Source organism: Urocitellus parryii, chromosome 5, assembly GCF_045843805.1.
Source record: "Urocitellus parryii isolate mUroPar1 chromosome 5, mUroPar1.hap1, whole genome shotgun sequence".
In the NCBI taxonomy this organism is placed as follows: Eukaryota; Metazoa; Chordata; class Mammalia; order Rodentia; family Sciuridae; genus Urocitellus; species Urocitellus parryii.
In genome coordinates, this window is record NC_135535.1 from 188595952 (window position 1) to 188612255 (window position 16304).

The 16304-nt window shown below is 38.4% G+C and overlaps 1 protein-coding gene across 1 annotated transcript in view; it reads left to right on the forward strand.

Annotated features, from left to right (window-relative positions):
* The window catches only part of Sorcs3 (sortilin related VPS10 domain containing receptor 3), a 616840-nt gene that overhangs the window by 578185 nt on the left and 22351 nt on the right, over positions 1-16304 (forward strand). The window contains exons 18-20 of the mRNA XM_026401144.2: positions 1673-1844; positions 4377-4563; positions 9088-9221. Coding sequence (XP_026256929.2) covers positions 1673-1844; positions 4377-4563; positions 9088-9221 — 493 coding nt within the window. The remainder of the gene's footprint in view (positions 1-1672; positions 1845-4376; positions 4564-9087; positions 9222-16304) is intronic.

Sequence of the window (16304 nt, forward strand, 5' to 3'; positions counted from 1 at the left end):
ACACCATTCTTTACACATCACTAGAAAATAATCGCATTAGGACATCTTGTATGTCTTAATACACATGTGTTGGGTATAAGTAGCTCCAATTTAAGTAATTCTAGTGAACAAAACAACAAATAGCTAACCAAATAAATCACACAAATGAAAAGGAAAGTCTGTTTGCACCCTCCCCTCAGGGATTCACTCTGAGTTTCTTTAGTGTTGGCTGATATTACAAATCACCAACCAGCTTGAGTTGATGGCTACTTGAGGTGAAAGAGGGAGGATAGATGATAGCAAGTTTGAGTTAAGACTTGTACCACTGAAACATGTATCAAGAGTAAAAATTAAACATCTTGTGACTAAAGATCAGAAAGAAAGTCTAATCTGATTAGAATATTTGATTATCTTGATCAGTAATGACCAAAAGAACAATAGTGTGAACCACCTATGTAGTTAAAAATTTCTAATAGTCACACTTTAAAGTTTTTTAAAAAGTAAAATTAATTTTGATAATATGTATCATTTAACCTGATATATAAAAATTATCATTGCAATATGCCACATTAACCACACTTCAAGTGCACAGTAGTCACCTGTAGAAAGTGACTGCCGTGCTGGGAAGCAGAATTCCCAGCATGAGCTCAATTGACAGTGAACAATAATGATGCACATTTGCAAGAGGATGCGTTGTCTTCTCATCTGAGAAAACAACTATGGGAAAACATTTGCTTAATGTCTCCTTGAGATCTCTGGATGGGCTATGCAGTAGGTAGTGCAGTAGTGGAGAACCTATGGGGAAAGTCAGGTCTAATGGAGGACCAATATCACTCCAGAAGAATTTGTATTCCCATGTATTTGAGACTCCCAGAAGACAGCAACATGGATGGAGTAGTTAATTATTCCTGACAGAGAGCGTGAAAGAAGATAATATGTGGTAGTGATGATAACGGTGGTGGTGGTGGTTGGTGACAGAGGTGGTGGTACATTTATGTTATGTGGTTTTATCAGAACACTAACACTTTTTGTAGGGAAGTTTTCTCTTCCTTGAGGTAAGTTTACCAGGATTGAACGAGAGTCTTAAACCTGTGCTTCTAATCTGACATTTGTGTTGAGTAGGAAATGAAATATTAGCAAAGAGAGAAAATATGCTATAAAATAGCTCAGTTGGCTCCAGAGTAAGAGCCGTAGGTATTAGGGGAAGAAATGACATCTGGGACATGAAAGGAAGGCAGGAAGAGGCCTCCTGATTAATGAGAGTTTGAAGTGTGATGTTCTAGCTGCTCTCTGGTATGGGGAAAGCTGGAGGTGGCCTTGGGTAAATACAGCTGGCTCTTCCCTGACAGACAGATGCACTGACTTTTCCTGCTTCCCTTGTCCAATGGTCTGCCTCCTCTACTGCTGTATGTGAGTCAGACATTGATTTTTCTTGGCTGGTTCAGACACTGATCCGATCCGCGGCTCACCAGGTAGGATCAATAGTAATGTTTAAGGAGCTACTCTCCCGGAGATGGAAGGATAGCAGTTCCTCCACGTTTGTTTATCTTCATAAATGGCTGTCTTTTTGGAGACTCGGTTTTAGGGGCAGCTGTGGGGAGTATCTCTCTTGCTTTAGCTCTCTTTCTAAGGTGCACACTTGCTTACATGCTTGACCCAAAGCTCAGTACTGTCAATTGTCAATTCCTCTTAGGTACCGGAGGATTGTGTCCAATAACTGCACTGATGGAGTAAGGGACAAATACTCCGCCAAGGCTCAGTTGTGTCCCGGAAAAGCCCCTCGGGGCCTCCATGTGGTGACGACTGATGGGCGCCTGGTGGCAGAGCAGGGACACAATGCAACCTTCATCATCCTCATGGAAGAGGTAGGAGCCCACCTGGGTCTCTAAGGTCTAAACTCGGAAAGGGAAGAAAACAAAGACCTGCCACTTCCAGAGGCTGCTGTACCACAGTCTAGAGTGTGAATCAGAGACTTCTGCAGGAGAGAGTGGTGTGAAAGAAAGCCTGGGGTGTTTCGAGATCTATCTCCTTTCATTCCACAGTGAAGACCTGTCTGCAGTGGGACCCCACTTGCCTCTGAGGCCTGCAGCTCTGGAAATATTTTCAGGGTCCTCCTTAGGGTCTGCTTAGGAAATGTTTATCACCAGAAGGTCATCAACTGTATTGCCAGGAAAAGGAAATTCAAATACATCCATTGCTTTTAGGAGTCTCTTTTTGCATAATAGAGGAAATATTATCTGGAAAAAAGCAGAAACTAAAGAAACATATAATAGCCTTTTTTTTCAAAGAATGCTATCCTATCACCCTGACAAATTTATGAGAAACAACCAAACTAGAATGTGCCTTGGAGTATAACTTTGTTAATAAACAACATATTGTTATACAAATCACTATGGTAATCCTTCCTGCCACTGGGTCTATAATAAATGACCAAGCACCAAGCATAGATTGATGTAGCATTAACTAACACTACTCACATCTAAGTTTCCGTGGAGGAAGATGGAAAGTGAACCTGTGGTCAGTGCACCCTTAGCTGATTAGAAAAGCCCACAAGGCTTTAAGAGTCTTGGAAGTATGTGAGTGGAAAGATGATTGAAATGCCTTAGACTTACCTCTGTAAAGAATATTTTATTAGTTGCTTTCACATCAGCTACCTGCACCATTAGATTTTTAGTGTCTTTTGCAACCCGAGCAGTAAAATCAGACTACGTGTATTCATTCTAGGGTAGAAGAAGCACTGCTGTCTGCTTCTTGTTCTCTGTGGGGGCTGTTTAGCTTCTTCCCAAAGCAGGGCCTTCTCAGGCACTCTGCTGAGGTGGTGGAGCAGGAAGGTTCCCTGATTGACAAAGCCCTCTAAATTTACATGCAAATTGCTCTGTGCTCTTGATAGCTTGGAAAGAGAGCAAAGCCAGCCAGGAGGGTTTTTTTCACATGTATGAGCATTTTAGAGTCTTTAAAGTCAGGACCACACTAGACTTGATGGTGAAGGTTTCTTATCCTAGGTTGACAGATTCCTCGGCCTCTTCCACACCAGTTGCTTGAATTAAAGGACTTTAAGATTCAAAGGAGGTCATTATTACATTTTCATTAGGGAGTTTTCAGGAATAGAGCTATAAAAACCTTCTCTTGAATGGACTTGAAGAGCCATGATCTTATCCATTTGAATTACCTTGGATTCATTTCCACTTTAATTTATATTTATAAACTCAAGGGTAGTTGACATTGTGTAGGGGTCAAGAGAGCAACTATCAATATTTCACTCACATCCAAGTTGCCATGGAGGAAGATGGAAAGTGAACCTGTGGCCAGTGCACAAATACTGGGCAGAAAATTGGCTCATTATTCCAAAATGATGTATTTCTCTTTTTATTCCATCATCCATCTTTGAATAGGAACAGAGGTACCCTGTTTTTCTTTATCCAGCATCTCTGCTCGGGACTCAGGTTGACTACATGTATCCAAAGGGTGAGACAGGAAGGGTGGGGTTCAGCATCATGCCTTAAGAAGATAAGTGCTGGCTTAAGAGGGTACCAGGTACTCACCTGAACCATCAACATCACATCACAGCCAGCACCCAAGGTGCCCTTAGCCTTCCAAGAGGCAGAGATACCGGTGAGCCACGATATTCAGTAGAGGCTTCAGAGAACAGGGGGCTTAGGTAGTTTTCAAGAAGCCCAAGGGAACACATATGTAATTTTGAATAGTATAGAGTATTCATTTGGATGGCAATGATCATCTTACTTTATATTGTAATTTTGAAGATGACTTTATAGGAGATGTGGTAAGTGATTAACATAGCTTTTAGAATGCAACAATAAATGCTCAGAAGTAGAAACAATGATAGCTATAGAATTGTGGTTGGGAGTATTAGCATTAAAGTTAGACTGCTTTTAAAACTTGAGTCTTCCACTATTGGCTATGTGACATTAGTCTGATGATTTTGTCCCCATTTTACAAATGGGGACAATAATACTTTCTACAATACAGGGTTATGAGGAGATTAATTGCTTGGCACTGATACAAACCTTGATGCTAACTGTTACTATTACTGCTATTATTTTTATGACACAGAAGAAGAATTAAACCATGTGTGAGGGATTAGGAAAGCCTTGGCTTCCCCACTTCAGAGTTCAGAAAGGCAGTACCTTGCCCACTGTGGCCAGTATCACAGCAATTCAGGCTGTCCCAAGCACATACAGGGACTCTAGGTCCACAGTGCTTACCCACAGCGCCCAGTGGCTACCAGAGAGGAGTCTGATGGTTGTAGTAGGTGATTCTGCCTCCTGGGAAAGACTATAAGTCTTAATAAGATGATGCTGAGGGATCAACAGGAGGAAGCATTGGAAGTCAGGCAGGACCATGTGAATGGACCCAGGCCGATGGCTCTTGCCTTGCAGGGTGATCTCCAAAGGACAAACATCCAGCTTGACTTTGGGGATGGCATTGCCGTGTCCTATGCTAACTTCAGCCCAATTGAAGATGGCATCAAGCACGTGTACAAGAGTGCAGGGATCTTCCAGGTGACGGCCTATGCAGAGAACAGCCTTGGCTCCGACACAGCCGTCCTCTTCCTGCATGTGGTTTGTAAGTGGCATGAGCCAGCCCCTTTCTCTCTTTCCTCCCAGTGGCAACTCCTTCTTCCTGGAATTCAGAGCTGAGGCTGGGTTCCGTATGTCTAATAGTGATTCAAACCAGTAGATTGAGGCGTCTAACCCATGTGAAATTTAGAGACTTGTCATGCTACTCAGAATGACATGCAATTTAAAATTTATGAGTAGTTTATTTATGGAATTTTCCCTTTAATAGTTTCAGAGTACCATTGCCTGTGAGTCATAAAATAACAGAAAGCAAACCATGGATAAGCAGGGACCACTTTATACCCCATGATGGTTTTCATGTTACATGTCATTTAGGTGGAAATTATGAGTTTTGAAAGTGTTGAAGTGAATACAAGGAACTCCTTGTTTTCATTGTGTTCTAACAACTCAATGATGGTTTGATCTCCACTGTACAAGCAACCCACACCCAAGAGGTCCCTGATTAATAGGAAGCAACCTAGTCCCCTAGTACAAGGAGCAACAGTGAGGAATGCGGAGCATGTAGGTGGAGACCTGGACTGTAGAGCAATTATGTCCCTGAAAACATGTGACATTGATATAAGTGATTTCTTTTGGGGGCTTTCTACACTTTTTAAAATGGTGTAATTTAATTTAAAATTCTCATTTTAAAATGGTTTAATTCTGCTACTTCACCTCATAGGGTTCTTACAATAGTACAAATGAAAAGTAAATAAAGCACCCAGTCATTTACTGGTTCATTCAACAAGTATTTGCTGAGTTCTTAATACATACAAGGCACTCTGCCAGGCACTGGGCAGAACACAATATGGTCCTGCTCTGTAGGATTTACATCTGTTGAGGAAGGGGAGGTGCAGCAAGAAACGGGCCTTTTTTGGTAAAACACATATGGACTATATTCACTCTGGATTGGAAACACCAAGGCAGGAGCCTGAGTAGGTGGGGTGGTGTGCACAGTATTTATGAGTGCAGTTTTTAGAGCAAGGGAGACCTACACTTGAATTCATCCTATTTCTTTGTGAAATGTCTAACTTAGGTCAACTTTTTCACCTTTTAAACCTCTGATTTCTCATCTTTAAAACAAAGTTCATAAGGAATCTGAGAGAGTCATTGGATAGTGTGTGTGTGTGTGTGTGTGTGTGTGTGTGTCGGGGCCCCCAAGACCACTCCAAGGCTTGATGATAAACTGGGGGAACTCTTAAAACTCAGCATGTAGCTTCATCCTCATCCATGGCTACGATTTATTCCAGCAAAAAGATACAAAGCAAAATCAAGAAAAGGTTCCAGGGGACAAAGCCCCGAGAAAACCAGGCATCAGCTCCCACAGGCCCTTTCCCTGTGGAATCACACAGGATGTGCTGATTCCTCTTGGGGTGGGAGGTAACAACATAAAGGCTGTCCGCCAGAGAAACTCATTAGGGGCTCAGTCCCCATAGTTTTTATTGGAAGCTGGTCACATGAGCACGGTCAGCCTGGCATATTCCAAACCTCCCAACTCCCTGTGGAAAGTGGTGTTCACAATAATCCACACTGTTTGCAAAGCCAATTTAGGCAAAGTGAATCACTCCTCCTAGTTAGTTAACTGTTGATTGGGAACACTCCCAGAGCCAAGTTCCCAGACACTGGCCAAGGGCCAGCCTTGCACGTAGACCTTTCTAAAGCATAGCAGTTTCAGTTCTGTCTTCTGCAGTGGGCAGAGTGCTGCTTTGCATCCAGCTTGGCACATGATGAATGTTACCTGTTATTATAGCAATTACTAGGATTTCCTGTTAGCTTCCTCCCTGACACTTGTGCTGTCTTCCAAAATGAAGACAAAGAAAGAAAAATAACTTTACATTCCTCTGTTCCAAGAACTTGCCCCATCCCCGTTTCTGATTCTGCCAAGGGTGAGCCTTGACTGCAGGTGTGAAGACCACTGTATCTTAGTGCCGAAAACATGATAGCGAGGACCAGGTTTGTGCTGTGGGTTATGTGCACGAAAACGGAAATATTTCTTGAAACTTTTATCAGCTCCTAATTCCCTCTAGATCAATCATGGCCACATTTACCAGTGGAACCTGCTCTTGGCACCACCCTGGGCCGTTAACTAACAAAAGTATTGCTACTCACCCATAATAGTCAACTTCATACGGATTATTAGATTTTTATCAGAAAGGTCACTATTTGACAGTGAGGATGTTGGAACTTTTCTGTGTTCCTCCTCGATCCCTTCCTTCTCTTCTCTCCTCACTGACCCATGTTTTGTCTCCTACATGGTATTGTTTCTTAAGGTTGTTTTTAACTAAATATTCTTGATCCAAAACTGCAATAAATGTAACCATGTTGGGTGGCATTCCAATTATGTAAGCTCCACCCCCTTTTGTTTCTGGAGTGAGTTCAAGGTGAAGGAGATCTTCCTTTATGATTTTGGGCATCACAGTCACCTTCAGCATCTACCCTGACGAAACCAAGATTCTCTAGAGAAAGAACCTGGAAAGCTGAGAATTTCCAGGTTCTTAAGGCATTGTGCATGATGCTGAGCTGTGGGAAAGCCCAGGGTTCCCATGAGGCATCTTGGGGAAGGGTTTTACTCTATTTGGTGAAGTAGCTGTAGGAGCAAACTCAGTGACGAAAAAGAATTTTCCCCCCATTGATGGAAGAATAAGTCATTGGAACCTGGGTTGGGAAAGACCTCAGTGTCAATGCTGGAAGAGGGAAGCCAATCTTCATCTTCTGCCTGGGAGGGGGATAGCAGGGGCCCCTGGTCCCAGCTTCTCTAACCTCCTTGTTGACCAGTAAAGCACAAGAGCTAAAGATATTAGTCAGATAAGCTCCTAGAAAATGAGTAAATAAACAGAAGTAGCCAATATTTTTTACCCCACTCTGTGTTCTTTGACTGACATTGAGCAAACCATACAGAAATAATACAGATTTGCTTATTTAAAATAATTAAATGTTCAGCCAAATGTGCACATGAAGTGACAAGGTTGAAATTATGTGCTAGAAAAAAATCTTGCGGTGCTATATGCCTGGAGTCAGGGCAGAGAGCTGTAGGCAGAAAACATTTTCAGACTGTACATACACAGATTCCTCTATTTTTTTTCTCTTCATTAATTTTTTAACCTGACAAAAATTATATAAGTTTATCATGTACAACATGATGTTTTGAAATAAACATTCACTGTGGAATGGCTCAATCAGACCAATTATCATAGGCATAACCTCACCAACTCATTTTTTGTGGTAAGAACACATATCTATTGTTCTAGTGATTTTCAAAATCCGATACAATCTTATTAACCATAGTCACCATGGTACAATAGACCCCTTGACTTTCTTCCTCCTATCTTCTGGAAACTTGGTTTTCTTTGATCAGCATCCACCCCACCCCACTTCTTCCATCCCTTGTCAACCACAAAGTTACCCTCTGCTTCTGTAATTTCTAACAGTTTAAGATTTCACATATAAGTGGGATCATCTGATAGAAATTGTTCTGTGCTTGGATTTCTTTCACTTAAAGCAATGCTCTCTGGGTGGTCCATGTTGTCAGAAATGAAAGGAGGGAGAGAATGACACAGAGTTGAAAAATAATGAATCTACCTGCCCCGGTACAATACATCACTAATGTATTAATAATTTTTTCATCAGTGTTTTTCTCTTCTTTTTTTTTTTTTTGGAAATGAATGGATTAACTTCCTCACATCTCCTGCCTAGGGCATGTTCTCGCATATTTTTTTATTTGCTAATATAGAGCTCAATGTTGGTTATACCAGTTTTCTGAAAAAAAAGGAGAAATACAGCATTTTTATTATTTGGGAACCTGGCATTTGTTTCTCCTTCAAATTAGGGAGATGTACTTTTCTCTCTTTGTAAAAGGCCTTGCCAGCTTCCGAATGACACTCACTGTGTCCTACAGATGATGAGACACAATGGCCCATTGTTGAAGAGGATGGAAACCAATTAACAATTGAGGATAATGGGAGAGCCCTCCATATAATGCATTGACCCCAAATCACAAAACATGCTAATGGTTAGAAATGAAACAGACTGCTGTTTATCTTCCTTTTCAATGGCCAAGTGTGTAGTAAACTAGCTTTGTTCTTGGATTGGAAATTCATGAGCATTTGTTTCATAAGTTGTGTTTATCAGATGTAAATTCAATTTGGTTATCACTCAAGAAATCTGAAACCTGAGTTAAGTTCCCTGTTTTACCAGGTACTTCAGTTCAAGTGTAGACACCCTTCCCAACATTTGTGGGTTGCGATCATTGCTTTATTATAGGGAATGCTGATGGGGATTAAGGTTAAGAATCTAGGGGCTGGGTTTGTAGCTGAGAGGTAGAGCGTTTGCCTAGCATGTATGAGGCACTGGGTTCAATCCTCAGCACCATATAAAAATAATTTAAAAATTATTTTGTCTACCTATTATGTCTTCCTATAACTAAAAAATAAATATAAAAAAATGCCTTAAAAAAGAATCGAGGAGTGTGATAAAGTTTGACAGTTTCTTCTATGAGTATAAAAACTCACTTTTTTTCCTTCTGTTCCTTTAGGTCCTGTGGAGCATGTTCACCTCCGAGTTCCATTTGTTGCCATAAGAAATAAAGAGGTCAACATCAGTGCCGTTGTGTGGCCCAGTCAACTGGGGACACTTACCTATTTCTGGTGGTTCGGCAACAGCACAAAGGTTTGGCTCCTCCTGATCAGTATCAAATGAGACATGTGCTAAGTGCTTCTGGGCTCCAGCTTCTGCAGAGGAACTGGGGTCACTGGGGGTGCAGTAATGAGAAGTACTTCATGGACTGAGAGCCCAGATTGGAATAAAACAGATCTCCCACACCAAGTTCATTATTTTCACAAGGAAAGTTTAATTCTAAGAAAGAGTACTCCATTTTGCTTTAATTCTGGCCTTTCCACTTACCAACTATATAATATCGAGGAAGTTACCCAGCCTCTCTGAGATATGTGGTCTCAACTGTTGGATGTGAACTATAACCCAAGTACATATATGGAAATTAAGTGGGATGACACATGTAAAAGAATCCTCTTCAACTCCTAATAGATGTTTGTTCTGCACACCTAACCTTCTTAGGCAAGGTACTGAGATCACCATGTCTCAAAGTAAGAAATTAATGGGCAAATCTGAACTTTAGAGATAACTGGTGAGGAAGAATTACCACAACTGTATGATAGAAGCTGGGAGTAATCAGGCTGAAGACTCCTTTATTTAACTAATCTTCTTGATTAGTTAAATAATCAATTTAAAATTGAAAATTATTTTAAAACTATTCCTAGTTTTCTCTTCCCTTAACTTTTTTAGAGCACTTTTAGGTTCTCAGCAGAATAGAGAGGAAGCTACAGAGATTTCCCATATAGCCCTGTCCCCAACAAATGCATAGCCTCCCTCATCATCAATATCCTTACCATTCTGGTACATTTGTTACAACTGATAAACCTATACTGATCCGTCACCACCCAGAATACCTAATTTTCATTGGGATTCACTCTTGATGAACACATTCTGTGGGTTTGGACAAATGTATGATGATATGTATCTACCACTGTAATATAAGACAAAGCAGTTTAACTGCTACCTAGTCCTCCTCCTCCTCCTTCCTTCCCTTGTAATTCCCGGTCATTGATCTTTTCACTGTCTCTACATTTCACCTCTTCCAAAATGTCATGTGGTTGGAATTCCATAGCACATAGCTGTACATAGCTTTACAGATGGACTTTTGTCACTCAAGTTTCCTTCCTGTCTTTTCATGGCTTCATAGCTCATTGCTTTTTAGTGCACAATAATATTTCGCTATCTGGAAGTACCACAGTTTACTTATCTATTCACTCACTGAAGGACATCTGGGTCACTTCCAAGTCTTGACAATATAAGTAGAAGGGTTATAGACATCCATGTTCAGGTTTTTATGTAGACATAAGTTGATAAATACCAAGAGCATGATCGCCAGTTCATATGATAATAGCATATATATATATATTTTTTTAAGAAATTACCAAGCCAGGAGCTGGGGTTGTGGCTCAGCAGTAGAATGCTTGCCCTACACGTGCAAGACCCTGGGTTCAATCCTCAGCACCACATAAAAATAAATAAGTGAAATAAAGGTATTGTGTCCAACTACAACTAAAAAATATATATATTTTTAAAAAAGGAAAGAAACTACCAAACTGTTTTCCATGTTTGGAACATTTTGCATTCCCGCTAGGAGTGCACATGAGAGATGCTCCTCAGTGTTCTATGGCGTCACCTTCTGTATTTTGGCCATTTTTATAGGCATGTGGTGGAAACTCATTGTTTGAAGTTCCATTTCCCTGATGACATAGCATATGGAGAATATGTCATATTCTTATTTGTCAGTTATACATCATCTTTGATGAAGGGTCTTTAAGAGCTAGATTCATTCTCTTTTGCATGTGGATGTCTAGATATCCAGCACCATTTTATGAAAGAAGTATCTTTGTTCTGTAGTGTTGCCTTTGCTCCATTGTTGAAGATCAGATGGGTACATTCTTTTCTTTCTTTTTTTTTCAATAGTTCATTCTTTTTAAATTTTAATTTGTTATAGATGACAACATACAGAATGCATTACAAATCATATTACATATAGAGAGCACAATTTTTCATATCTCTGGTAGTACACAAAGTAGAGTCACATCCTTCATGTCTTCATACTTGTACTTAGGGTAATGATGACCATCGCATTCTACTGTCTTTTCTACCCCATGCCCCCTACCTAACCTTCTCTCCCCTTTTCATCTTTGCCTTATCTAGAGTTCATTTAATCCTCCCATTCTCCCCAGCATATTGTGAATCAGCATCCTTAAATCTGAGAAATCATTCAGCATTTGTGTTTTGGGGATTGGCTAATTTCACTTAGCATTTTATTCTCCAGCTCCATCCATTTGCCTGGAAATGCCATTATTTTATTCTCTTTTAATGCTGAGTAATATTCCATTGTGTATATAAACCACATTTTCTTTATCCATTCATCTACTGAAGGGCATCTAGATTGATTCCACAGTTTAACTATTGTGAATTGTGCTGCTATAAACATTGATGTGGCTGTGTCTCTGTAGTATGCTGTTTTTAAGTTTTTTGGGTAAAGACTGAGGAGTGGGATAGCTGGGTCAAATGATGGTTGCATTCCCAGTTTTCCAAGGAATCGCCATACTGCTTTCCATATTGGCTGCACCAATTTGTAGTCCCACCAGCAATGTATGAGTGTGCCTTTTCCCCCACATCCTTGCCCACACTTATTGTTGTTTGTATTCTTAATAGCTGCCATTCTGACTGGAGTGAGATGAAATCTTAGAGTAGTTTTGATTTGCATTTCTCTAATTGCTAGTGATGATGAACATTTTTTCATATATTTGTTGATTGATTGTATATTCTCTTCTGAGAAGTGTCTGTTCAGCTCCTTGGCACTAGTGTCACACTGCCTTGATTACTGTAGTGTAATAATCTTGAAGTCAGTTATATTTAGTCATTCAACATTGTTCTTTTTTAATGCTGTATTGAGTATTCTGGGTCTTTCGTCTCTCCATATATACTGAGAATAATTTGATAAGTTATTGGGAATGAATCAGATTTATAGATCAAGTTGGTAAGATCTGATATATTGACAATCTTAAGGCTTCCTCTCAATGAATATAGAGTGTCTATCAATTTATTTATATATTCCTTACTTTCTTTCAACAAAGTTTTATAATATTCCTTATATAGATCTTGCACATATTTTGTTAGAGATCTACCTAAGAATTTTATTTTTGGTAATGGTAACGTAAATGATATGGGGTTTTTAATTCAAATCCTACTTGTTCGTTACTGGTATAGAGAAAAATGATTAAATTTGTATGTTAACTTTGTATACTGAAACCTTACTATAACCAATTATTCATCACAGGAGTTTATTTCCTCTTAATACTTTCGATTTTGTGGCATTTCTTTTGTTTTCTTCTTCTTTTTTTTTTTTTTTTTTGGATGTTGAGAATTAGCACAATTTCTTCCTTAAATGTTTGGTAGAATCTATCTGTAAAACCATCTGAAAACCTTTGCTTTCTCTGTTACAAGGTAATTAATTACTGATTCAATTTCTTTAAAGATATAGGCCCTTTTGGGTTTTAGGTTACATTTTGTGGGAGCTTTTGCAGATTACATCTTTCAAGGTATTGATTCATTCTATTTAGGTTATTAAATTTATATGCTTAGAATTGTTCATTGAACTCCTTTATTGACCTTTTGATATTCAGGGGATCTGTAGTGAAGTCTTGTCCTTCTTTTGGGAGATTGATTTGTTTGTGTATCCTCTCTCCTTTCTTAGCCTAGCTAAAAGCGTATCAACTTATTGATTTTTTTAAAGTACTAGCTTTTAGTTTTATTGATTTTTTTTATTGATTTCCTATTTTCAATTTCATTGATTCCTGTTCAAATTTTATTTTACTTTTTTTCTGGTTGCCTTGAACTTAATTTGTTCTTTGTCTAGTTACGTAAGGCAGAAGCCTATATGATCAATTTTAATTCTTTCTTGTTTTCTAATATATGTCCTCAATGCTATAAATTTTCCTCCAAGCATGCTTTTACTGCATCCTGTACATTTTGATAAGTTGTGTTTTCATTTTCATTTTGTTCAAAATACTTTTTAATATCACCCAAGATTTATTTTTTGATTTGTGTTATTTAGAAAGAAGTGTGTTTAAAATCCACATATTTTGGCATTTTCCAGTTATCTTTCTGCTATTGATTTATAATTTAATTTCATTGTGGTTTCAAAGAAGACATTAGATGATTTTATCCTTTTAGTTTGTTAAAGTGTGTTTTATGGCTCAGAATGTGGTCTACCTTGGTGAATGTTCTGTGTCGATCTGAGAATAATGTGTATTCTGCTGTTTTTTGATTAACTAATCTATAGATGTCAGCTATACACAGTTGATTGATGAGAGTCTTGAGTTCAACTATGTCCTTATTGATTTCCTCCTTTCTTAGTCCTATCACTTATTTGTTTATTTAAGCTTTATTTAGTGGTAGCCCTAGAATTGAAATATACTTTTATAATTAATCCAAACTTATAATAAGTAACATTGTATGTTTCCATGGTTAGTCTGAGTACTTAATAATAAAAAAAAATCATAATTCCTCCCTTCTGATTCTTGTGTCACCAATGTCAGTCATTTCTCTTAGGTGAGTGTAAGTATATAAGTTATTTGAGTAAGCATATTTAATCAAATACATTGTTGCTATTACTGTTTTGAATAAATTGTTATCTGTTTAATAATTAAAATAATATTTAAATTAAAACAAGAAACATCATCATTATCTTACCTTCATGCACTCTTTCTTTGCTGTTGTTGATTTCTGTCTGTGGTTCAGTTTCTGCCCTACATCATTTCCCTTCTCTCTGAAGAACTTCTTTTAATAAATCTTGTAGGATAGATGTCCTGACAACAAATTCCACCTATGTTTATTTGAGAAAGTTTTTCTTTCCTTCAATTTTGAAGGATAATTTTTTAAGGTACAGAGTTAGAAGCTTAGTGGGTTTTTTCCCTCTTTAAAAAAAAACAAACAGATTTGTGGGAGTTTTCTCTCAGCACATTAATTATGTCACTGTCCATTCTTCTTAACCACATAGTTCCTGAGGAGAAACTGGATGGATGTTTCTTTTCTTCTCTCATTGATAAAGTGTTTGGTTCATCGTTCTTTCAGGATTAATCAAAAAATTCTGATCTTCTGTAGTTTGAAAGTGATATGCCCCAATGTAGAATTTTCAGCATTTCTCTGAGCTTCCTGTGTCTCTGGCTCATCTGACTTTACCTTGGAGGGGTTCTCATTAGTGTTTCAGATATTTCTCCAGTTCTTTTCTCTCTTTTCTTTCTGGTATTCACATTACACATATCTTTACTTTTTGTAATTGTCCCACATTCTTGTGCTCCAGCAAGGAAAGAGAAAAAGGAATCATTTTGCAATACATCCGTGCATCTGGCTTTTTTTTTTTTTTTTTTAAGCCTGTCCGCACAAGAAATTGGGCACAGTGCATATGGATAATGTCTTCGGTTGTTACTGTTTTCTTTTCTCATTTTTTTATTCTTTCCTTTTCATCTTGGAGGTTTGTATTGAGATATCCTTGATATTAGGGTCTTTTCTGAGCTGTGTCCAGTCTACTAACAAGCCCATCAAAGGCCTTCTTCATTTCTTTTATTGTGTTTCTGACATTCTTTTTGGTTGTTTCTTAGGATTTTCATCTCTCCATTTATAGCAGCCAACTTTTCCAGCCTTGTTGTCTACTTTAGCAGTTGGAGCCCTTAGTTTATTAATCGTGGTTGTTTTAAATTCCCAGTCTGATAATTTTAACACCTCTGCCCTATCTGTCTCTGATACTGGTTCTGTCTCTTCAAACTGTTTGTTTGCCTTTTAGTATGCTTTGTAACTTTCTTGAAAGCTGGACATGGTGTACTGGGTGAAAAGGTCTGCCATAAATAGGACTTTAGTAATGTGGTTGTGAGGTATAGTGGAAAAGATGTTTTCTATAGACCTATCATTAGGTCTCAATATTTTAATAAGCCTGTGACTCTGAATTATGCATATCACAGGTGTTTTACGGTTCCCTACCCAAGGAAGGATAGGATGGGTAGAGGGAGCTAGATTTGGATATCTCCCTTCCCCAGGGCAATTAGATTATGATAAAACCCAAGAAGATTAGGCTTTCATTTACTAGTTTCTTTTGAGGGCAGGCCTTTTCTTTTTTAAAGTCAGAGTATGTTGATGTATTGGACAATTGTTCTTCTTATCTTTCCTTGACACAAGGAAAATTTTTTTCTAATATTTATTGGGAGAACCTGACAAGCTCCAAGTTACAGTGGTTATAAAATTTGAAAAGTTATAATGGCCTCCTGTGACTGACTGATCCCCCTAGAGTTTGTAATTCTGATACTTGTGTTTTCCTTGAAAGCTCATGATGTGATTGGTAGTGCTTATTTGGGAGAAAAAAAATTAAGTAAAAAATAATCTGAAACAGCACATCAGATTTTGAGATGCAGGATATAAAAAGAGGGGAAACAAATATCTAATTATTGGTTAGTAATGAGCAGAGAGAACTTTGTCCCTAGCCTCACCCCTGAGTATTAAAAGTGGGGCCAATTCAGCCTTGAACTTTCCTAGGGAGGCAGCATTGTGTATGAAGGAAACATGGATCTTAAGAACCAATCAAAGATTCATATAACTCAATCAAGAATAATGCCTATCTCACCGTGATTTTTGTGAAAATTCTGATTATATATTTACTTGTACACGCTAGGTTCTTAGCAAATGCGTGATTTTAATTATGTTCTTAAAAGTTATTTTTAGGATGGGTTGATAAAAGAAGAGTATTCATGGATCTGGGGCCTCTTTCAGTTTGCATTAATTATGTCTTTTGCCTTTAAATTATTTTTTTAATGTAAATTAAGTTCTTAGTGTGGGTGACCAATGCCTTCACATTTCTGGGATTATTATTTCCCAGTACAATATATAGGCAGGGCATTTAGTAAGATCCCTGTTTAGTATAACAGAGAAATTAAGTTCTCTGTGCATGATATGCATCCCAAGTCCAAACACCTGATTAGTTGCATAGCCATAGCTCAAGTCCAGGGCTCCTAGTTCCCATCCACCAGGCACTGTCTCTCAGTTCCAGAACCCATTCCTGCAACACTAGGTCATGGACCTACCATCTTTCTTCAAAGCAAGAGATATAAATAATAAATAGGAACTAGAAAGTCATTCATG